Raw genomic sequence first — 25,180 nt, 5'->3', positions numbered from 1 at the left:
CTAATACCCCTTTTTTTTTTTAAATAAAAATAACAAAGAAAACAAAACAATGACATGACTGAATGAAATTGGCGAACTTACTTTGTGCATCGATTTTTTTTTTTTTTTAAGATGGCGCTTGTCGTCGTCACCACGTGCGTTTACACGCAACATGAAGACTGATGTTTTCTTTTGCGTTCATTCTATTTATGGATGGATTTCTTTTCTTCTTTTTTTTTTTTTTTTTTTTCTTTTAAGAAAATCCCCATGCCATCATGTTCGATTAAGTTTGTGTCATATATGATATGGGATGAACCTTATTAAAAAAGACACCAGAAGACAAGATATATTTAAGCGTGATAAGCCATAGAGCAAGTCCATGTATTTATTTTTACTAACCACAAGGGACGCAACTCTTGTATTGTTTTATATTAAAGAGTTGACCGAAGGGGACATAACTCGTAATATGACACACGTGTGCGAGCAGTACCCCCCACCACACACACAATATATTTTTCTTGTCTTTTTTTTGTTTTTTTGTTTTTTTCAGCGAATTATGATCGAATGGACACTACACAATTATAAAAAAACACAAAATCAATATTTGTAGGAGGTGCTCAGTTTCTAGTTAAGTTCCTATTTACTTGCCTTCCCACGAGGACGGTTTTTAATGCAAGGAAAATCCAGCTTCCCAAAAAGGGTCAACCTGGAGAGAAAAACAAAAATTGTCTCCGTCATGAAGGATTTCTCCTTCACTGACAGAGGACAGAAAAGGCGAAGTGTAACATCAGAATACTACACTGATCTTGGCTCGAAGTCTAGGTAGAGAAATAAAAAAAACGTCTTAAATTGGAAAGTTTAAACGAAATAATGTGTCACTTGGACAAGAAATGTAATTGAGAATAAAAAGTAAATTTATCTAAAATTTGTGAATGATTTGTTAACTTTAGCAAAAAATGGTTTTATATAAGTGGGCAAAAATACTTAATAAGTTTTCCAAACGTCACGTTTTCTGTTAGTGACGTCACTTGTGTGTAATGAAATTTATTTTTGTCTATTTGTCTATTTGTAGTTTCACACCTCTTAAGAATTCCGACAGACAAAAAAAAAATTTCATAAGGCCAATAATTATGGTCCACTAACCGTAAATATGGGGGTCAAACGCCTTTAAAAAAAAAAAATAAATAAAACCCTTAATTCTACTTCTAACCCATACTAGTGGGTAATTGTTACGGCTTTACCTTTTCGTGTGCTACAAAAAAAAAAAACTTTCCTGTCTTTTTCTCTCTTACTTTCCCTCTCTGTACTGCTCTAACCAAGTATGCCGACCTATTCCACAAATCCCAAAACCTCAACATGAAATATCTCCAGAATAAAAACTCGATTAAACCTAGAACCCCATCTTCCAACGTAGACTCCTACTACTAGGTCTCCTTCTCCAACATCAGGGGTCTACGTTCCAATCTTCCAGAGGTTGAAACCCGATTACAGGAGACAAAACTGAACATATTATTTCTAAGTAAAACTGGAATAGGGCCGTCCACTTCCCTCGATGAGTTCATAATTAACGGATACTCAAATTTAACATCTAAATCTGACCCTCAAGATCGCCATGGGCATGGAATATGTGCCTACATTAAGGATGGCTTCCCGTGTGGCAGGGATATCTCTAGAGAAGATCCTAATTTACCCTATATGTGCTTCAGGGTTGCACTTGCTAATGCCACTGCATTTATATTTGCCCTCTGTCGGCCCCACAACAGCGGAGTTACTATCTTTGAGAGCATATCTGAGAAAATAGACCACATACTGTCTACACATCCCTCGGCTAACATCCACATCTGTGGTGACTTCAACGTCCATAACGTGGAATGGCTGACCCATTCAAATAAGACAGATGATGAGGGGAGGTTTTGTCATGATTTTGCCATTGCTTATGACCTCACTCAGATTGTTCGCGAACCCACCCGTGTGTCCGATACACCCGGTCAATATACAAGCCTCCTAGACCTTTTTCTCTCAACTTCCCCTGAGCTATGTTCATGTTCCGTTCATTCTCCTCTAGGATCCTCCGACCACTCCGTCGTATCAGTTAAGATAAAAACGAAATGTAAGAAGTCCCCAGACATACCCCCTCCACCGTACTGTATACCGATACTCTATGGCTGACTGGGATAGCTTCCGTACATTCATATCTGATTTACCTCTGCACTCCATGTTTAAAAAGGAAGTCTCCTCTATAGTATCAGATCTGACTGAATGGTTAATTGTAGGCATAGACCAATTCATAACATCTAAAAAATTCCAAAACCTAACAGCCAGCCATGGTTCTCCCCAGAATGTGCTGCTGCTATCGCGCACAGAAATCACTTTTTCCATAGCTACCAACGTAATAGATGCACTGAGACTAAAGCTGCTTTCAGAACTGCCAGCAACCACTGTAAAAGAGTAATAAAAAATGCAAGAGAGCTATATGCCCAGTGTTAAATCCAAGGTAGCTGATCAGCGGCTTGGTTCCCACCAGTTTTGGCAAATAACAAATAGAATCCTGAACAAAAGTGTGCGTTCTATCCCAACCATTATCAATGGACCAGAGGTCATCTCGTCAGTGTCAGACAAGGCCAAACTATTTGCAAAGAACTTTGCAGCTAATTCTACCCTATGCGACGAAGGCCATTAACTCCCCATATTTCCTCCTATAACACAGAACAAGCTAGGTAACATACAAATATCCGTGCATGAGGTCGCCAAGCTAATCAAGAACCTAGATTCCAGTAAAGCAACTGGCCCTGATGGCATCCCAATTATAGTGTTAAAAAAGTTTCAACCAGAACTTGCTCCCATACTTACGAAACTAGTTAAGCGCTGCCTTAAGGAGAAGTGCTTTCCGACTCCCTGGAAGACCTCATCAGTTTGCCCTGTATTGAAGAATTCAGGTGATAAGTCATCTCCCTCTCAGTACAGACCAATAAGTTTCCTGTGTGTTATGAGTAAGTTGCTGGAATCCATATTAAATAGAGAAATAGTCAACCACCTCAGCAGAAACAACCTTCTTAGTGACACACAATATGGTTTCCGCTCTGCAAGATCTACCGCAGATGTGCTGACGGTTATATCTCACAGGATTAGTGAATCTCTTGACAAAGGCTTCCTTTCTGGAAATGTTTTCTCAATCATTAAATCATCTCTCCGATAGGCTCATAAGAGTAGTGGTCGATGGACAAAAATCAGAGGCCTGCAGTATTAATGCTGGAGTCCCCCAGGGGTCAATCCTGGGCCCAACTCTCTTCCTGATCTACATCAATGACCTCCCTAAACACATACTTAAATCATTCGTTGACATCTATGCTGATGACACGACCATCTACGGCAACACGTCAAAGGCTGTAAATGACAAAGTTCTCTCTGATCTCGAGCGCGTGGTTCAGTGGGGGAAGATGTGGCTGGTTACCTTTAATGCATCTAAAACCAAACTCCTATCTTTACATCATCAACGCTCTGATCCCCATCTGGCATCAATTGTGATGGATAGCTCTCGTCTGGGTGAGGCCCCGTGTTTTGACAAGCTTCTGGGTTTGACCTTTACTCCTGATCTGAAATGGAACACGTACATCAAGTCTGTTGCCAAGGTCGCTGGAAAGATGGTGGGATCCTTCTACCGCTCGAGAAGATATCTCACTACTGATGCAATTCTCTATCTATATAAAAGCCAAGTACGTCCAAGGATGGAATACTGCTGCCATATCTGGGCAGGAGCTGCTAAAAACAGCCTATCGTGCCTTGACAGAGTACAAAATAGACTTCGTGGCTTAGTGGGGGATGCCTTTTTCTCTACCCTGCAACCTCTCTCCCACAGAAGAGACGTTGCAAGCCTATCCTTGTTTTATCGTTATTTCCATGGCAGGTGCTCTTCTGAACTCCAATCTCTGGTCCCCCCTCGCCAATCTTTCACGAAAAACACGCGTCTAGCTAAATCCACTGTGAAAAATTTTCCCCACTCTTTATCTGTGCCTTAATCAAAACGTAAATTCCATGAACAAAGCTTCTTTCTTAGAACTGCACGCCTGTGGAACTCTGTTCCGTCTGCCTGCTTCCCACCTGACTACAACTTGGATGTTTTCAAGTCCAACGTTAATACTTGCAATAACCTTTATCCCTGAGTGGCTTCCGGGCCTTGATATATGGTGATCACTGTGTAAAAAAAAATAAAAATAAAGTCCAACTTGAACAAGTTTCTGATGAGCCATTCCACTTAAGTTAGCAAATTTACCGAACTTCCATTACTATCGATTACTATATTATCCTTTTGACTACTCTACACTCTTTAACCCTTATCCTTGAGTGGCCTATCGGCCTTGATAAGTGCTGACGCCTATGTAAAAAAAACCAAAAAAAAACCTAGGTACGAGTGGCAAGCCTCCTCCTCTTAAAACCTTCTTTAGCCTAACAATAATGTTAAGTCTAAGTGGCAAGCTGCTCACCAAACAAAGTTCCTTTGTAAGCTACATATGTGTCTAAAAAAAAAAATCCTTTCTTAAAGAAAAGTGCACCATTTATCACCCATAAAAAATAAATTAGTCAACTGTCCTAAAATGTTACAATGGTCTCGAAATAGTGAATTATTTTACATTAAATTTACGTGAAACTAACCCCCACTCTAAATTCGAAAATTGTTTTTGTTTTGTTTCTATCAAGTCTTCAGGATGTTCCCACATAATTTTCCTTAGCTTTATCATTAACCCAAAGTCAGAATGGTAATCCCTCACCCTCTCATAATTGCGCAAAGACCCTCTTAAACCACACATAATCGTCTTTAGAAGAAAAAAAAAAGGTGCACAGGATTTATCTCCGATAGAAAAAAAATGATTAACTGCCCTAAAACGCTAGAATGGCTCAAAATAAGGAATCATTTTACATTAAATTCTAAAATAATACTTTATCTTTCATTAAAAATTTTTAAGGTATTCACACGTACTTGCCTACAAAGGTAAAATCACATATTTTGGAGAGGTGGTCAGATGGGGTGGGTGGGGGTTAACATCACGTGCGTTACCTTTGCAAAATCTCGTTGATTTCCAAAGTTCTGTGAAGTGGGAAAATACTCAAATTTGGCAACCAACCAGAATAAAGTATTTTCTTAATCTTAGTTTTTGTCCTAAGCAAATTAATCATTTGGTTTGGACCGTACCGTTCAGGCTTTATAGCATAAACAATTTTCATTGAAAGGATTTCAAACATGCACAGGTTAGTGTAAAAAACCTTTATTTTTTCATGTATGTATGATAAAAATATATCAAGTAGTTTTTTTGGAAACAGTTTGAACGGACACACATATATATACAAATTTTGGAGTAGAAATCTTTCGGACAGTATTCATTTTTCTAGCAGCAGCAAGCACCAATAATCCACGTTGGTGACTTAGTGTAAAAAAAAAAAATCGACAAGGCCAGCTTAGTTTTCCATATGGTTGATAAAGAAATTTATTTTCTCAACATTTGAATATTTTAACTTGTGATGAAAAGAAAAATTAAATATTTTAATTATTTATTTTTTCTTTGATAATTTATTTTTAACATTTAGACAAGGACCTATTTAAAATAAAACCATTTCATATCAACAAAGCTGAAAAGTACTGGTTACCAAATGCTGCTGTTCGAAAGAAAACAATGTATTACTTTTGTTATAAAATTTGAAATGAATTAAGTACTTTTCATGCAAGTGTAGCACTATGACGTCATGTAAATTCATAACAAAATGTCTGTTTACAAAGTGTAGTATCTGTTCTTCAGATGCTGCACTTCTATTTCTTGTTCTCTTTCGGTGGAGGAGAAATCCTTCACGACTGAGACAATTTTTATTTTTGTACCTTTTCTCCACATTAAAAAACGACCCTGGTGTCTAACTCTGTCCCGTGGGGAGGCATAGTAAATAGGTACAACAATGGATTACCCATTTTTTAAATTTTTATTTTTAATTATTTAGAAAACATTACAAGTTTGTGATTATAAAAAGAAAATGTATATTGGCTATTGTATACCTTTTGAACAAAGTTTCTATCTTGATCTATTTTGTACTAGAAAACCTCAACTTTATGATGTTCTAACATTTGAATGAAAAGTCACGTGTTTTGTTCATGGTTATATATATATATAGAGAAAATATATGCCAATTATATATATATATGTGTGTGTGTTCAGTAATGTCCTATTTTAGCGTGGAATTTTTTTTTAAATGTTCAATTAGAACAAAAAAATTGAATAGAAAGTTTATTTCCTAGTGAAGTTTTATCAATTATAGATACTGATATAGAATTATCAGTAACAAAGTATTCCAGAAAAGGCCAATGGTACTGGTCAAAAAAAGCTGATTGCATACCAGCTTGAGAAAATGTGATCGGAAAACCAAGTCTACTAATGGTAGATATTGGAAGAAATCAGGATGTGCTTTATTATTTTCAACCTAAAATTTCTCAATAAATAAATCTTTTATAGCATTGTATGAGTATGTTATTTATTATGTTTAAATCCATTGATTTGTAGCAGTTAACAAACTATTTACTATAAGCGGATCAATGCACAGTGCCAAAGTGATTCGGCCACACTGACCAATCGGTTGGCAGGGCGCATTCCCCTTAAGGACTATTTTTTTAGCCCTTTGGGATCTCAGCTGCGATCGCCAGAGAGACGCCAGCAAGCAACCTATACAGACCTCTCTCACTCACCCCTCCCACTGTTACTTGTTGACGACTGCAGTCTGATGGCAGACGGCACCTTCAAACAGACATTTACACTTTCTTTTTTTCTCTTCAGTTTGAAATAGAATCTTGTCTTTTTAAAATAATATTATTGTTTTGTCAAAAGCAATGTCGTTTGGCATTGTGTTTATTTAAGTAATTTTATAGGAGGGAAATGTTGTGCATTTCTCTCCTAATAATAATACTCCTGACGTCAGTGTCAGCGGAAAAACGCTTCCAAACGTTAATCCACAATGAGCTCTTGGGAGACCGTTTGCCTAGTGAGCTACTCCGGCGAATGAGAGAGTTAGCTGAAGACGTCCCCGCTGACAGTTCCCTTATAAAACAGCTTTTCTTTTTGAGGCCGCTGGCACAGGTGAAAGCCATTTGAGCTCCTATGTTGGAAAAAAAACTCTGTTGACATTGTAGCGGCATCGGCAGATAAAGTTATGGACTTTACTAAGGGTCCTACCACCGCAGCTATCCCCCAGACTTCGGCTAAAGTCTCTACGCTCTTAGCCAAAGTTAGGGACACAAGTTAAGAAGCCACTTCCTTGTCTATACTTGACGCTCTCGAGCGGCTTACCAGAGAGGTAAGGAAGCTGAGTTTGGCCAGATCACAATTACTCAGACGCCGCTACAAGAGCCGTTCGCCATCCCCACATCACCACTATCACTCTAGCAAGCCAGGACTATGCTTTTATCATAGTCGTTTTGACAAGGACGCATGGCGCTGTACAATGCCCTGTTCATTTTTGAACCAGGGAAATGGTTGTCTGGAGAAGTGAGCACGGCACATTCTCCACAGACCTCCCACAACCGTGTCTATTTTATCACTGACTCCTTATCCCAAGCGCGTTGCTTGGTTGATACAGGAGCAGCTTGCAGCATTTTGCCACTGAAACTCCTCACCGAGAAGCCGCCAGTTTCACCCATCACACTGCAAGCGGTAAATCACTCGTCAATTCCCATGTACGGTCAAATTTCTCGTTCCCTTGACTTGAAATTACGTAGAGACTTTACGTGGGTTTTTTACGATCATTGATTTGCCCTATCCCATTATAGGCATTTCTGCATCACTTCAACCTATTAGTTGACATACGCAGACAACAGCTGATAGATGCTAATACGGAACTTTCCGTCATGGGTTCAAAATTGAACTTCACATCTATCGGCCCTGTATTTTTCATCGCTTCTGCCGATGATCCATATCGTACATTATTAAACTCCCACCCGGAGTTAACTAACTTGAATTTTGTTGTGAGTGAATCACCTCACTCAACAGCTCATCATATTGAGACCACAGGTGCTCCTATATTCTCGCAACCTTGACGCCTCCCTGCTGACAAACTTAAAGCAGCAAAGGCAGAGTTCAACCATATGCTGCAACTTGGAATCATACGCCCCTCGTCCAGTCCATGGGCTTCCTCTTTACATATGGTTCCGGAGATTGGCGTCCGACTGGGGACTACCGACGATTGAATGCCACTACGGTACTCGATCGTTACCTAATCTCACACATACAGGACTTTGCTTCTTCACTGCATGGTTGTAAGACCTTCTCCAAACTAAATTTGGTTAAGGCATACCATCAGATTCCAGTGAATCCAGCCGACATCCCGAAAACTGCTGTAACAACTCCGTTTGGAGCGTTTGAATTTTTAACTATGCTTTTTGGTTTGCGAAATACGGCTAGTACCTTTCAATGCTTCATGAACGAGGTAGTGCATGATTTAGACTTCGTCTATAACTACATAGACAACATTCTAGTGGCAAGTGCCTCACCTGAGGAACATGTCATTCATCTCCGTCTACTGTTCGAACAGTTTTGACAGTACCAGGTTAGAATTAACCCTAGTAAATGTGTTTTTGGTGCTTCAGAGTTAGTTTTCCTGGGCCACATCATCAGCCCAGAGGGTATATCTCTCTTACCTGAAAAGGTTAAGGCTCTACAAGACCTTAAACCACCCACTTCACTTTGCCAACTAAGGCACTTCTTCGGCCTGCTAAATTACTACAGGTGCTTCATCCCACACTGTGCGGATCTCTTGTTTTCTCTTTCTGACTTGTTATATAACAGGAAGAAGAAAAATGAGCAGATTTCACTGAATGATATCCAGCTGAAAGCCTTTAAAGAAGTGAAGGAGGAACTAGCAACACCCACATTACTTGCACATCCTATGCCTGATGCCCAGTTTTCACTGTTTGTGGATACATCGGGCACAGCTGTAGGTGCAGTGTTGCAACAACAGCACCAACAATAACTACAGCCCCTTGCATATTTTTCGAGGCAGTTGAAACCGGCAGAACAACGTTACAGCACGTTTGGCCACGAACCCCTGGCTATGTACCTCGCAGTGAAACACTTCAGCATTCACTCGAGGGCCGACAATTTGTGATCTACACTGATCACCGTCCGCTTACATTTGCACTGCATGCTAAGCTGGACAAATATTCACCTCGCAAAACTCATCACTTGGATTTTGTTTCGCAATTTACCAGCAATATCCGACATATCTCTGAAAGACAGAAACTGTGGCAGATGCCTTATCCCGTCTCCCTATTAATTTTCTGTCCTCACCTTCGGATATTGATTTACAACAAATGGCCTTAGACCAGCAAAGTCTGGACATGTTGGATCTCTTGTCACCTGAATTCGCAACTTGCAAATTCGCGTATCTGCTCGTGCCTACTTCGTACACGCAGATCATATGTGATACTTCAACAGTTTCACCTAGACCGTTTGTTCCGACGACTCATCATAGAGCTGTCTTTGACACACTACACAGTCTGGCACACCCTTGATGCAAAGGCACAGTGAAGCTGATTACAGCTAGATTTTTCTGGCCTAATATGAGGTGTGACATCACTGCCTGAGCACGCTCCTGCGTTTCCTGTCAGAAGTCAAAGGTGTACAACCATATCCGTACACCACTGGGAACATTCAGCACCCCAGATGCTCGGTTCAGCCATGTTCACATCGATCTGGTTGGACCAGCCAGGGATTTACTTATCTCCTGACCTGCATAGACCGTTTCACACGGTGGCCTGAAGCTATTCCCCTAAAGGACATTTTGGCTGAATCTGTTGCGCGAGCCCTAATATCAGGCTGGATATCGCGCTAACTGACTTTAATAAATAGCCAATGTTTAAAGCCTCAGCACAGACAACACAGAATTGATCAGAGGTTAAATTTTTTTTTTTTTTTTTTAGTTTGGGGTGTGTCTTTCAGAAAAAACATAACAATGATAGAAAATATTGGATTTAAAATTCTGATTTTTGACAACTTTCCATGGAATGAGCCTATTATTAAGGTACTCTCCTTGCATTTATTATATATTTTGTTATTATTAAGGTACTCATCTTGCATTTATTATATATTTTGTTATTATCAAGGTACTCTTCTTGCATTTATTATTTATTTTGTTATTATTAAGGTACTCATCTTGCATTTATTATATATTTTTTATTATGAAGGTACTCTTCTTGCATTTATTATTTATTTTGTTATTATTAAGGTCCTCTTCTTGCATTTATTATATATTTTTTATTATTAAGGTACTCTTCTTGCATTTATTATTTATTTTGTTATTATTAAGGTACTCATCTTGCATTTATTATATATTTTTTATTATGAAGGTACTCTTCTTGCATTTATTATTTATTTTGTTATTATTAAGGTCCTCTTCTTGCATTTATTATATATTTTTTATTATTAAGGTACTCTTCTTGCATTTATTATTTATTTTGTTATTATTAAGGTACTCATCTTGCATTTATTATATATTTTTTATTATGAAGGTACTCTTCTTGCATTTATTATATATTTTGTTATTATTAAGGTCCTCTTCTTGCATTTATTATATATTTTGTTATTATTAAGGTACTCTCCTTGCATTTATTATATATTTTGTTATTATTAAGGTACTCATCTTGCATTTATTATATATTTTGTTATTATTAAGGTACTCATCTTGCATTTATTATTTATTTTGTTATTATTAAGGTACTCATCTTGCATTTATTATATATTTTGTTATTATTAAGGTACTCTTCTTGCATTTATTATTTATTTTGTTATTATTAAGGTACTCTTCTTGCATTTATTATTTATTTTTTATTATTAAGGTACTCTTCTTGCATTTATTATTTATTTTGTTATTATTAAGGTACTCATCTTGCATTTATTATATATTTTTTATTATTAAGGTACTCTTCTTGCATTTATTATTTATTTTGTTATTATTAAGGTACTCATCTTGCATTTATTATATATTTTTTATTATGAAGGTACTCTTCTTGCATTTATTATTTATTTTGTTATTATTAAGGTCCTCTTCTTGCATTTATTATTTATTTTTTATTATTAAGGTACTCTCCTTGCATTTATTATATATTTTGTTATTATTAAGGTACTCATCTTGCATTTATTATATATTTTGTTATTATTAAGGTACTCATCTTGCATTTATTATTTATTTTGTTATTATTAAGGTACTCATCTTGCATTTATTATATATTTTGTTATTATTAAGGTACTCTTCTTGCATTTATTATTTATTTTGTTATTATTAAGGTACTCTTCTTGCATTTATTATTTATTTTTTATTATTAAGGTACTCTTCTTGCATTTATTATTTATTTTGTTATTATTAAGGTACTCTTCTTGCATTTATTATTTATTTTGTTATTATTAAGGTACTCTTCTTGCATTTATTATTTATTTTGTTATTATTAAGGTACTCTTCTTGCATTTATTATTTATTTTTTATTATTAAGGTACTCTTCTTGCATTTATTATTTATTTTGTTATTATTAAGGTACTCTTCTTGCATTTATTATTTATTTTGTTATTATTAAGGTACTCATCTTGCAGTTATTATATATTTTGTTATTATTAAGGTACTCTTCTTGCATTTATTATTTATTTTGTTATTATTAAGGTACTCTTCTTGCATTTATTATTTATTTTTTATTATTAAGGTACTCTTCTTGCATTTATTATTTATTTTGTTATTATTAAGGTACTCATCTTGCATTTATTATATATTTTTTATTATTAAGGTACTCTTCTTGCATTTATTATTTATTTTTTATTATTAAGGTACTCATCTTGCATTTATTATATATTTTGTTATTATTAAGGTACTCATCTTGCATTTATTATATATTTTGTTATTATTAAGGTACTCATCTTGCATTTATTATATATTTTTTATTATTAAGGTACTCTTCTTGCATTTATTATTTATTTTGTTATTATTAAGGTACTCATCTTGCATTTATTATATATTTTTTATTATGAAGGTACTCTTCTTGCATTTATTATTTATTTTGTTATTATTAAGGTCCTCTTCTTGCATTTATTATATATTTTGTTATTATTAAGGTACTCTCCTTGCATTTATTATATATTTTGTTATTATTAAGGTACTCATCTTGCATTTATTATATATTTTGTTATTATTAAGGTACTCATCTTGCATTTATTATTTATTTTGTTATTATTAAGGTACTCATCTTGCATTTATTATATATTTTGTTATTATTAAGGTACTCTTCTTGCATTTATTATTTATTTTGTTATTATTAAGGTACTCATCTTGCATTTATTATTTATTTTGTTTATTATTAAGGTACTCATCTTGCATTTATTATATATTTTGTTATTATTAAGGTACTCATCTTGCATTTATTATATATTTTGTTATTATTAAGGTACTCTTCTTGCATTTATTATTTATTTTTTATTATTAAGGTACTCTTCTTGCATTTATTATTTATTTTGTTATTATTAAGGTACTCATCTTGCATTTATTATATATTTTTTATTATGAAGGTACTCTTCTTGCATTTATTATTTATTTTGTTATTATTAAGGTCCTCTTCTTGCATTTATTATATATTTTTTATTATTAAGGTACTCTTCTTGCATTTATTATTTATTTTTTATTATTAAAGTACTCTACTTGCATTTATTATTGATTTTTTATTATTAAGGTCCTCTTCTTGCATTTATTATATATTTTTTATTATTAAGGTACTCTTCTTGCATTTATTATTTATTTTTTATTATTAAGGTACTCTACTTGCATTTATTATTTATTTTTTATTATTAAGGTACTCTTCTTGCATTTATTATTTATTTTTTATTATTAAGGTACTCTTCTTGCATTTATTATTTATTTTTTGTTATTAAGGTCATCTTCTTGCATTTATTATTGATTTTTTATTATTAAGGTACTCTTCTTGCATTTATTATTTATTTTTTATTATTAAGGTACTCTACTTGCATTTATTATTTATTTTTCATTATTAAGGTCCTCTTCTTGCATTTATTATTTATTTTTTGTTATTAAGGTACTCTTTTTGCATTTATTATATATTTTGTTATTATTAAGGTACTCATCTTGCATTTATTATATATTTTTATTATTAAGGTACTCTTCTTGCATTTATTATTTATTTTTTATTATTAAGGTTCTCTTCTTGCATTTATTATTTATTTTTTATTATTAAGGTTCTCTTCTTGCATTTATTATTTATTTTTTATTATTAAGGTACTCTTTTTGCATTTATTATTTATTTTTTATTATTAAGGTTCTCTTCTTGCATTTATTATTTATTTTTTGTTATTAAGGTACTCTTTTTGCATTTATTATTTATTTTTTATTATTAAGGTTCTCTTCTTGCATTTATTATTTATTTTTTATTATTAAGGTCCTCTTCTTGCATTTATTATTTATTTTTTATTATTAAGGTCCTCTTCTTGCATTTATTATATATTTTTTATTATTAAGGTCCTCTTCTTGCATTTATTATATATTTTTTATTATTAAGGTACTCTTCTTGCATTTATTATTTATTTTTTATTATTAAGGTACTCTACTTGCATTTATTATTTATTTTTTATTATTAAGGTACTCTTCTTGCATTTATTATTTATTTTTTATTATTAAGGTACTCTACTTGCATTTATTATTTATGTTTTATTATTAAGGTTCTCTACTTGCATTTATTATTTATTTTTTATTATTAAGGTACTCTTCTTGCATTTATTATTTATTTTTTATTATTAAGGTCCTCTTCTTGCATTTATTATTTATTTTTTATTATTAAGGTCCTCTTCTTGCATTTATTATTTATTTTTTGTTATTAAGGTACTCTTCTTGCATTTATTATTTATTTTGTTATTAACGTACTCTTCTTGCATTTATTATATATTTTGTTATTATTAAGGTACTCATCTTGCATTTATTATATATTTTTATTATTAAGGTCCTCTTCTTGCATTTATTATTTATTTTTTATTATTAAGGTACTCTACTTGCATTTATTATTTATTTTTTATTATTAAGGTTCTCTTCTTGCATTTATTATTTATTTTTTGTTATTAAGGTACTCTTTTTGCATTTATTATTTATTTTTTATTATTAAGGTCCTCTTCTTGCATTTATTATTTATTTTTTATTATTAAGGTCCTCTTCTTGCATTTATTATTTATTTTGTTATTAACGTACTCTTCTTGCATTTATTATATATTTTGTTATTATTAAGGTACTCATCTTGCATTTATTATATATTTTTATTATTAAGGTACTCTTCTTGCATTTATTATTTAGTTTTTATTATTAAGGTACTCTTCTTGCATTTATTATTTATTTTTTATTATGAAGGTACTCTTCTTGCATTTATTATTTATTTTTTATTATTAAGGTACTCTACTTGCATTTATTATTTATTTTTTATTTTTAAGGTACTCTTCTTGCATTTATTATTTATTTTTATTATTAAGGTCGTCTTCTTACATTTATTATTATATATTTTTATTATTAAGGTCGTCTTCTTACATTTATTATTTATTTTTTATTATTAAGGTCGTCTTCTTGCATTTATTATTTATTTTTATTATTAAGGTCGCCTTCTTGCATTTATTATTTATTTTTTATTATTAAGGTCCTCTTCTTGCATTTATTATTTATTTTTTATTATTAAGGTACTCTTCTTGCATTTATTATTTATTTATTATTATTATTAAGGTCCCCTTCTTGCATTTATTATTTATTTTTATTATTAAGGTACTCTTCTTGCATTTATTATATATTTTGTAATTATTAAGGTACTCTTCTTGCATTTATTATTTATTTTTTATTATTAAGGTACTCTTCTTGCATTTATTATTTATTTTTTATTATTAAGGTCCTCTTCTTGCATTTATTATTTATTTTTTATTATTAAGGTACTCTTCTTGCATTTATTATTTATTTATTATTATTATTAAGGTCCCCTTCTTGCATTTATTATTTATTTTTATTATTAAGGTACTCTTCTTGCATTTATTATATATTTTGTAATTATTAAGGTCCTCTTCTTGCATGTATTATTTATTTTTTATTATTAAGGTACTCATCTTGCATTTATTATATATTTTGTTATTATCAAGGTACTCTTCTTGCATTTATTATTTATTTTGTTATTATTAAGGTACTCATCTTGCATTTATTATATATTTTTTATTATGAAGGTACTCTTCTTGCATTTATTATTTATTTTGTTATTATTAAGGTCCTCTTCTTGCATTTATTATATATTTTTTATTATTAAGGTACTCTTCTTGCATTTATTATTTATTTTGTTATTATTAAGGTACTCATCTTGCATTTATTATATATTTTTTATTATGAAGGTACTCTTCTTGCATTTATTATTTATTTTGTTATTATTAAGGTCCTCTTCCTGCATTTATTATATATTTTTTATTATTAAGGTACTCTTCTTGCATTTATTATTTATTTTGTTATTATTAAGGTACTCATCTTGCATTTATTATATATTTTTTATTATGAAGGTACTCTTCTTGCATTTATTATATATTTTGTTATTATTAAGGTCCTCTTCTTGCATTTATTATATATTTTGTTATTATTAAGGTACTCTCCTTGCATTTATTATATATTTTGTTATTATTAAGGTACTCATCTTGCATTTATTATATATTTTGTTATTATTAAGGTACTCATCTTGCATTTATTATTTATTTTGTTATTATTAAGGTACTCATCTTGCATTTATTATATATTTTGTTATTATTAAGGTACTCTTCTTGCATTTATTATTTATTTTGTTATTATTAAGGTACTCTTCTTGCATTTATTATTTATTTTTTATTATTAAGGTACTCTTCTTGCATTTATTATTTATTTTGTTATTATTAAGGTACTCATCTTGCATTTATTATATATTTTTTATTATTAAGGTACTCTTCTTGCATTTATTATTTATTTTTTATTATTAAGGTACTCATCTTGCATTTATTATATATTTTGTTATTATTAAGGTACTCATCTTGCATTTATTATATATTTTTTATTATTAAGGTACTCTTCTTGCATTTATTATTTATTTTGTTATTATTAAGGTACTCATCTTGCATTTATTATATATTTTTTATTATGAAGGTACTCTTCTTGCATTTATTATTTATTTTGTTATTATTAAGGTCCTCTTCTTGCATTTATTATATTTTTTTTTATTATTAAGGTACTCTCCTTGCATTTATTATATATTTTGTTATTATTAAGGTACTCATCTTGCATTTATTATATATTTTGTTATTATTAAGGTACTCATCTTGCATTTATTATTTATTTTGTTATTATTAAGGTACTCATCTTGCATTTATTATATATTTTGTTATTATTAAGGTACTCTTCTTGCATTTATTATTTATTTTGTTATTATTAAGGTACTCTTCTTGCATTTATTATTTATTTTTTATTATTAAGGTACTCTTCTTGCATTTATTATTTATTTTGTTATTATTAAGGTACTCTTCTTGCATTTATTATTTATTTTGTTATTATTAAGGTACTCTTCTTGCATTTATTATTTATTTTGTTATTATTAAGGTACTCTTCTTGCATTTATTATTTATTTTTTATTATTAAGGTACTCTTCTTGCATTTATTATTTATTTTGTTATTATTAAGGTACTCTTCTTGCATTTATTATTTATTTTGTTATTATTAAGGTACTCATCTTGCAGTTATTATATATTTTGTTATTATTAAGGTACTCTTCTTGCATTTATTATTTATTTTGTTATTATTAAGGTACTCTTCTTGCATTTATTATTTATTTTTTATTATTAAGGTACTCTTCTTGCATTTATTATTTATTTTGTTATTATTAAGGTACTCATCTTGCATTTATTATATATTTTTTATTATTAAGGTACTCTTCTTGCATTTATTATTTATTTTTTATTATTAAGGTACTCATCTTGCATTTATTATATATTTTGTTATTATTAAGGTACTCATCTTGCATTTATTATATATTTTGTTATTATTAAGGTACTCATCTTGCATTTATTATATATTTTTTATTATTAAGGTACTCTTCTTGCATTTATTATTTATTTTGTTATTATTAAGGTACTCATCTTGCATTTATTATATATTTTTTATTATGAAGGTACTCTTCTTGCATTTATTATTTATTTTGTTATTATTAAGGTCCTCTTCTTGCATTTATTATATATTTTGTTATTATTAAGGTACTCTCCTTGCATTTATTATATATTTTGTTATTATTAAGGTACTCATCTTGCATTTATTATATATTTTGTTATTATTAAGGTACTCATCTTGCATTTATTATTTATTTTGTTATTATTAAGGTACTCATCTTGCATTTATTATATATTTTGTTATTATTAAGGTACTCTTCTTGCATTTATTATTTATTTTGTTATTATTAAGGTACTCATCTTGCATTTATTATTTATTTTGTTATTATTAAGGTACTCATCTTGCATTTATTATATATTTTGTTATTATTAAGGTACTCATCTTGCATTTATTATATATTTTGTTATTATTAAGGTACTCTTCTTGCATTTATTATTTATTTTTTATTATTAAGGTACTCTTCTTGCATTTATTATTTATTTTGTTATTATTAAGGTACTCATCTTGCATTTATTATATATTTTTTATTATGAAGGTACTCTTCTTGCATTTATTATTTATTTTGTTATTATTAAGGTCCTCTTCTTGCATTTATTATATATTTTTTATTATTAAGGTACTCTTCTTGCATTTATTATTTATTTTTTATTATTAAGGTACTCTACTTGCATTTATTATTGATTTTTTATTATTAAGGTCCTCTTCTTGCATTTATTATATATTTTTTATTATTAAGGTACTCTTCTTGCATTTATTATTTATTTTTTATTATTAAGGTACTCTACTTGCATTTATTATTTATTTTTTATTATTAAGGTACTCTTCTTGCATTTATTATTTATTTTTTATTATTAAGGTACTCTTCTTGCATTTATTATTTATTTTTTGTTATTAAGGTCATCTTCTTGCATTTATTATTGATTTTTTATTATTAAGGTACTCTTCTTGCATTTATTATTTATTTTTTATTATTAAGGTACTCTACTTGCATTTATTATTTATTTTTCATTATTAAGGTCCTCTTCTTGCATTTATTATTTATTTTTTGTTATTAAGGTACTCTTTTTGCATTTATTATATATTTTGTTATTATTAAGGTACTCATCTTGCATTTATTATATATTTTTATTATTAAGGTACTCTTCTTGCATTTATTATTTATTTTTTATTATTAAGGTTCTCTTCTTGCATTTATTATTTATTTTTTATTATTAAGGTTCTCTTCTTGCATTTATTATTTATTTTTTATTATTAAGGTACTCTTTTTGCATTTATTATTTATTTTTTATTATTAAGGTTCTCTTCTTGCATTTATTATTTATTTTTTGTTATTAAGGTACTCTTTTTGCATTTATTATTTATTTTTTATTATTAAGGTTCTCTTCTTGCATTTATTATTTATTTTTTATTATTAAGGTCCTCTTCTTGCATTTATTATTTATTTTTTATTATTAAGGTCCTCTTCTTGCATTTATTATATATTTTTTATTATTAAGGTCCTCTTCTTGCATTTATTATATATTTTTTATTATTAAGGTACTCTTCTTGCATTTATTATTTATTTTTTATTATTAAGGTACTCTACTTGCATTTATTATTTATTTTTTATTATTAAGGTACTCTTCTTGCATTTATTATTTATTTTTTATTATTAAGGTACTCTACTTGCATTTATTATTTATGTTTTATTATTAAGGTTCTCTACTTGCATTTATTATTTATTTTTTATTATTAAGGTACTCTTCTTGCATTTATTATTTATTTTTTATTATTAAGGTCCTCTTCTTGCATTTATTATTTATTTTTTATTATTAAGGTACTCTTCTTGCATTTATTATTTATTTTTTGTTATTAAGGTACTCTTCTTGCATTTATTATTTATTTTGTTATTAACGTACTCTTCTTGCATTTATTATATATTTTGTTATTATTAAGGTACTCATCTTGCATTTATTATATATTTTTATTATTAAGGTCCTCTTCTTGCATTTATTATTTATTTTTTATTATTAAGGTACTCTACTTGCATTTATTATTTATTTTTTATTATTAAGGTTCTCTTCTTGCATTTATTATTTATTTTTTGTTATTAAGGTACTCTTTTTGCATTTATTATTTATTTTTTATTATTAAGGTCCTCTTCTTGCATTTATTATTTATTTTTTATTATTAAGGTCCTCTTCTTGCATTTATTATTTATTTTGTTATTAACGTACTCTTCTTGCATTTATTATATATTTTGTTATTATTAAGGTACTCATCTTGCATTTATTATATATTTTTATTATTAAGGTACTCTTCTTGCATTTATTATTTAGTTTTTATTATTAAGGTACTCTTCTTGCATTTATTATTTATTTTTTATTATGAAGGTACTCTTCTTGCATTTATTATTTATTTTTTATTATTAAGGTACTCTACTTGCATTTATTATTTATTTTTTATTTTTAAGGTACTCTTCTTGCATTTATTATTTATTTTTATTATTAAGGTCGTCTTCTTACATTTATTATTATATATTTTTATTATTAAGGTCGTCTTCTTACATTTATTATTTATTTTTTATTATTAAGGTCGTCTTCTTGCATTTATTATTTATTTTTATTATTAAGGTCGCCTTCTTGCATTTATTATTTATTTTTTATTATTAAGGTCCTCTTCTTGCATTTATTATTTATTTTTTATTATTAAGGTACTCTTCTTGCATTTATTATTTATTTATTATTATTATTAAGGTCCCCTTCTTGCATTTATTATTTATTTTTATTATTAAGGTACTCTTCTTGCATTTATTATATATTTTGTAATTATTAAGGTACTCTTCTTGCATTTATTATTTATTTTTTATTATTAAGGTACTCTTCTTGCATTTATTATTTATTTTTTATTATTAAGGTCCTCTTCTTGCATTTATTATTTATTTTTTATTATTAAGGTACTCTTCTTGCATTTATTATTTATTTATTATTATTATTAAGGTCCCCTTCTTGCATTTATTATTTATTTTTATTATTAAGGTACTCTTCTTGCATTTATTATATATTTTGTAATTATTAAGGTCCTCTTCTTGCATGTATTATTTATTTTTTATTATTAAGGTACTCTTCTTGCATTTATTATGTATTTATTATTATTAAGGTACTCTTCTTGCATTTATTATTAATTTTTTATTATTATGATCCTCTTCTTGCATTTATTATTTATTTTTTATTATTAAGGTACTCTTCTTGCATTTATTATATATTTTTATTATTAAGGTCCTCTTCTTGCATTTATTATATATTTTTATTATTAAGGTACTCTGCTTGCAATTATTATTTATTTTTATTATTAAGGTAATCTTCTTGCATTTATTATTTATTTTTTATTATTAAGGTTCTCTACTTGCATTTATTATTTATTTTTTATTATTAAGGTACTCTACTTGCATTTATTATTTATTTTTTATTATGAAGGTCCTCTTCTTGCATTTATTATTTATTTTTTATTATGAAGGTCCTCTTCTTGCATTTATTATATATCTTGTTATTATTAAGGTATTTTTCTGTATTTATTATTTGTTTTGTTCTTATTAAGGTACTCTTCTTGCATTTATTATATTTTTTATTATTAAGGTCCTCTTCTTGCATTTATTATATCTTTTGTTATTATTTAGGTACTCTTCTTGCATTTATTATATATTTTGTTATTATTAAGGTATTCTTCTTGTATTTATTATTTATTTTGTTCTTATTAAGGTGCTCTTGTATTTATTTTTTTTTTTTTATTATGAAGGTACTCTTCTTGCATTTATTATATCTGTTGTTATTATTAAGGTACTCTTCTTGTATTTATTATTTATTTTGTTCTTTTTTAGCATTAAATGACCCAAAACTGATTGATATGCTGTAAAACAAAACAATGTTCCACAGTTGACAAATTTGATAAAAAAAAAATATGTTGTTACTGTTTGAAATCTGTTTCTGTCTATACTTAAATCATTTTATTTTTGGTTTAAAGAATTATGTAAAGGAAATTACGTTATCCCTTACTTTAATTCTTAACTTTTTTTAAAACCTTTGTCCACTATCTAATTAAGAAACAAATGACATTAAACATTGTTTGGGTTGTAGTTAATGCGTCCACTGTTCAATCTTGCTAATGACAAGTATTTTTTGCATGAACAATCAGCTAACCTCTCTGACTTTTAATATGATTTAACATTTGAATTTAAGCCATCCTCCATTCTTTAATAAAAAATGATTGATTTTTACCATTTTTTTGTTTTAACTGCTCATCTGTGTAAGTTGTTAATAACTAATTAAATTGTGACAATTTCAAGACTGAAAGACAAAAACATTTTGATTAATATTTTGACCAACTCAAACGAAACATCATTCTGGCATTTTCAATCCACTTATGTCACATCATAGCTATATTCATGAGGTAAAAGCAAAAATAGCATCTATCACTTTTGATAAGTTTAATTCTGTGCTCTTAGCTTTCTGTTTCTCTTGTAATTTCGTTTGTTTTTCTTAATACCCAAGCTATTGTATGGTCAGTAATGATGAATTTCTGTCTTCGCTTGTCATGATGGCAGACTTGATCTAATTAAAAACATGATTTTATTAATTTTGCTTATTATTTTTACTTTATATATCCTCACACAGTTTAATCAGTGATCCCACTCCCAAGCTGGCCATCAGCACCTTCAATTTAAATTAAAATCAGAACTTCTCTTTTTCTAATATTTTCGGGCCATTCTGTGTGTCATGATTGTTTCTTGAGGCCTTAATTGATGATTGTTTCTCACTGTCTAAACCTTGTGACCAGAGATGACTCCTGAGGTGGAATCTTATCGTCCTTGCATGACACTGCTGGATGATATGTTGAGAGTGAAATTCCCTTGTTTTCAGCCCATGTCAAGAACTTGTAGTTTCCTGTCTCTGTCCAAACCAGGAATAACTGGCCACATTAAGTATAAAATTACTAATTCTCTGCAGAGAATGAATTATCTTCACTTTATGGAATCATTGTAGCTAAAAAATAGAATATCTTGATAAGTGGATAAGACATTCTTTGCTGTTTTTATAAAGAAATATTTATTTTTTAACTGCATTTTGACTTTGGTGTTCCTTAAACTCATCTTTCTTTGGACAATTTTAACAAAACTGTCCTCTTTCTCATGATGAAAATAAAAAAAAAAAAAAAATAGAGTTAAAAGAAGAAAGTTACCCCTAGTTGTTTAATCACTGGACCCCCACCCCTCCTGCTCCAGCTGGTCATCAGCATCTGTCATTACTAGTAGTCAGATTGTTGGTGGTCTGGCATTTAGCTTCCCTGTATCCTAGATTCTGCTTTATTTTTAGAAGATTAAGTGGGAAGCAATTTTTGACACAGTGACAAGGAGTTCTTTAAATTTTGCATGAAATGACTTTGGACGCTCAAAAAATCGCATTCCTTTCAGACCCAAGATCGTTTTACGGTTACACAAAAAGGAGCACTTCCCATTGCCTGTTTTCACATTTTGTCTTCACCAGCAAAACATAATGTTAATATATTTGAATTGTAATTTGTATTACTGATAATTCCAAGTTAAAAGTTTCTGGACATGCATAAATTAGTAGTACTTTTAGTCCACACCCATTGTTATTTTGTTATCTCTCAACAATCACAGCGTTGTAAATCTCTTTAATAAATCTTTTCTTATGGTAGTATTTTTACTCCTTTTTGTGAAACTACTATTTTTAATTTGTGTTGACTGTTATTGCTTGAATTCTGCTGGTATTTTTATTCTAATTTCTTATAACCATTTATAGTGATTACTGATAAAAACTTGTTTTGCTTTGTAGAATTGAGACTGCAAATGAATTTTATGATGGTGAGAAGGACAATGATAAAGATGCTGATGGCTTTTTAGATGTTTGACAAAAAAAACACTGATCTACCAAATGGTGCGGATGCTGCTCCAAGGTTAATTATTTTAATTTTCACTGCTTTAATAGTATTAAAATGATTAGATATTTATCCCTGATTTATTATCAAATTAAATAATTTGTTGAATATTGTACTTTAAACACTGAAATTCAATATTAAGTATTTATGTAAAAAAAAAACAAAAAAAAACTTAAAATATTAAAACAGCAAGTCGAAACTTATCTGAAAATTAACAGTACTCTGAAGAGCATACTCAATTAACAATACAAACACGTAAACATCTTTCTATTGTGACTTTCTATTGTAGAAGCAAAGAAAAGTAAATGTTACTAATAGTTTTTTCAATTCCAATCTGATACTGTTCTCAATTCCCGTATTTGTAATACTTTTTAATTTATAAATATTTACTTATAGAATTTTTTTTTATTACCATGAAACATGTGTAATGTTTGTGTATATTTTTGCTAAAGTAATAGAGAGGATTTTCAGAATTGAAAATTGGACTGGTCCCAAAATGCATAAGTTCTTATTGACTTTGGGAATTTCCATCTTTTACAGAAATCAAAAATCTATATGAAAAATTTTCTTCAATTTATTTCTGAGATTGATTCTTATCTACTCAGTTTTTTTTCTTTGAGGGGAGTAGTAAATACTGGCCTCTTGAGGCATTCATTGACTACACCCAGATTAAGCTCTCCTTTGGTGAGGAGGCAGGAAAACCCCTGCTCTCAATAAAGTTATATTTAAATACCACTATGATACTTAGTTTTGTTCATGAATAGACACCCACTGTATGATACCATGTGCCAGTTAAAAAAAAATTGAAATTTGTACATCTTAATTTATAATTCATGGCTTTATGGTAAAGAGATACATCAGATTTGACTGCATAATCAGAAAGAGCACACAATTTCACATAAGAGTGCCAAGTTTCATGAGAATAGCTTGAAAAATAAATAATAAATAATAATTTTTTAAAATGTTGAGGTCCGTAATTTAGCCCACTTTTTCTAAAGAAAAATGTCCATGGAAAAGCCTAAATTTTGGCACTTAAAATTCTCATAACTTTTGAACTACTGATGGTATTTGCATAATTCAAACTGTTTTAAGCATCTTTTACAAAGCTCTTTTCATGCAAGTTGATAAAATAACAATTACCTAAAAGGAAAACTGAACTTGTAATGCTACTGATGTTACATGGTAAGGGTTGTCTCCTTTTCATGTAAGTAAAAAAATAGGGAATTAGTTAAATGTAAATATGAAATAGGATAGTCAAGGATTCGAACTTGCAAAGCTAGACTTGGAATTGAGAATTCCAGTCATAAGTTAAAAGAAATACAGAATGTTATTATAAATAGAATGTCCAGTAAATTGTTGATTCTGTTAAAATATTTAATAAATACAAATTTGTCTGGAAACTGTTCACATTCTTAGAAAGAATGCATAATAAAATATGGGTTACAGAATTAGAGAAGTAGGTTAAATTCCTTTGTAAAACAACAAAGAGAATGGGAAATTTCCTAGTCGTCAGAAATGGTTTAAAAAATGTGCAAATCGCGCATGTTGATAACACGTGAGTTATGGTCACATTGACCAGACATACATGTGATTTCTCAATATAGGAAAGAGTTCGAAGTTAGGGAGAGTTAGATCAGTCAGATCAGGGAAGCAGAGAGGTTCAAACCGATTCTCGGTTAGAGTCAAGGTACCCTCTGGAAGCGAGAGGGGTTTAGAGATAACCACGTAAGAACTTTGAATCCCTGAAATACAAAATCATGTCTGACCAGTCGAAGAAGAAATAAAGGACGTCATCATGTGGTTTTGTATCTGCGTCTTCGTGTTGTTATTCAACAGAAAAGGTATTGTCCATTTATGTTATAAGAACCTTGATAAAATCATCATCTAAAAAATGTGTTAGAAAGTATATGTGTCAAAGTATAAATGTTATAGAGACACTCCCGTTCAGAGAACTGTCAAAAGTATAAATGTCAAACTCTCAGTCTATCTATCAAGATATTCATAAATCGCTTCTAGTTGAGCTTGGTGCTCTTATACCTGTCTGTCTCATTATATATAAGAA

At 29.3% G+C, this 25,180-nt stretch overlaps 1 protein-coding gene across 3 annotated transcripts in view; it reads left to right on the top strand.

The window, feature by feature from the left end:
• The window catches only part of LOC145287841 (histone deacetylase 3-like), a 653,483-nt gene that overhangs the window by 626,920 nt on the left and 1,383 nt on the right, over positions 1–25,180 (top strand). For all 3 annotated transcript variants that reach the window (XM_080135715.1, XM_080135716.1, XM_080135714.1), the window contains one exon: positions 23,016–23,136. In XM_080135715.1, coding sequence (XP_079991841.1) covers positions 23,016–23,091 — 76 coding nt within the window. In that variant the 3' untranslated portion in view covers positions 23,092–23,136. The remainder of the gene's footprint in view (positions 1–23,015; positions 23,137–25,180) is intronic.

This window comes from Euprymna scolopes, chromosome 11 (assembly GCF_053919585.1).
Source record: "Euprymna scolopes isolate OS-2025 chromosome 11, ASM5391958v1, whole genome shotgun sequence".
Taxonomy (NCBI): domain Eukaryota; kingdom Metazoa; phylum Mollusca; class Cephalopoda; order Sepiida; family Sepiolidae; genus Euprymna; species Euprymna scolopes.
Note: the sequence above shows the minus strand (reverse complement) of the source record. Positions and strands in the feature narration are given on the sequence as shown.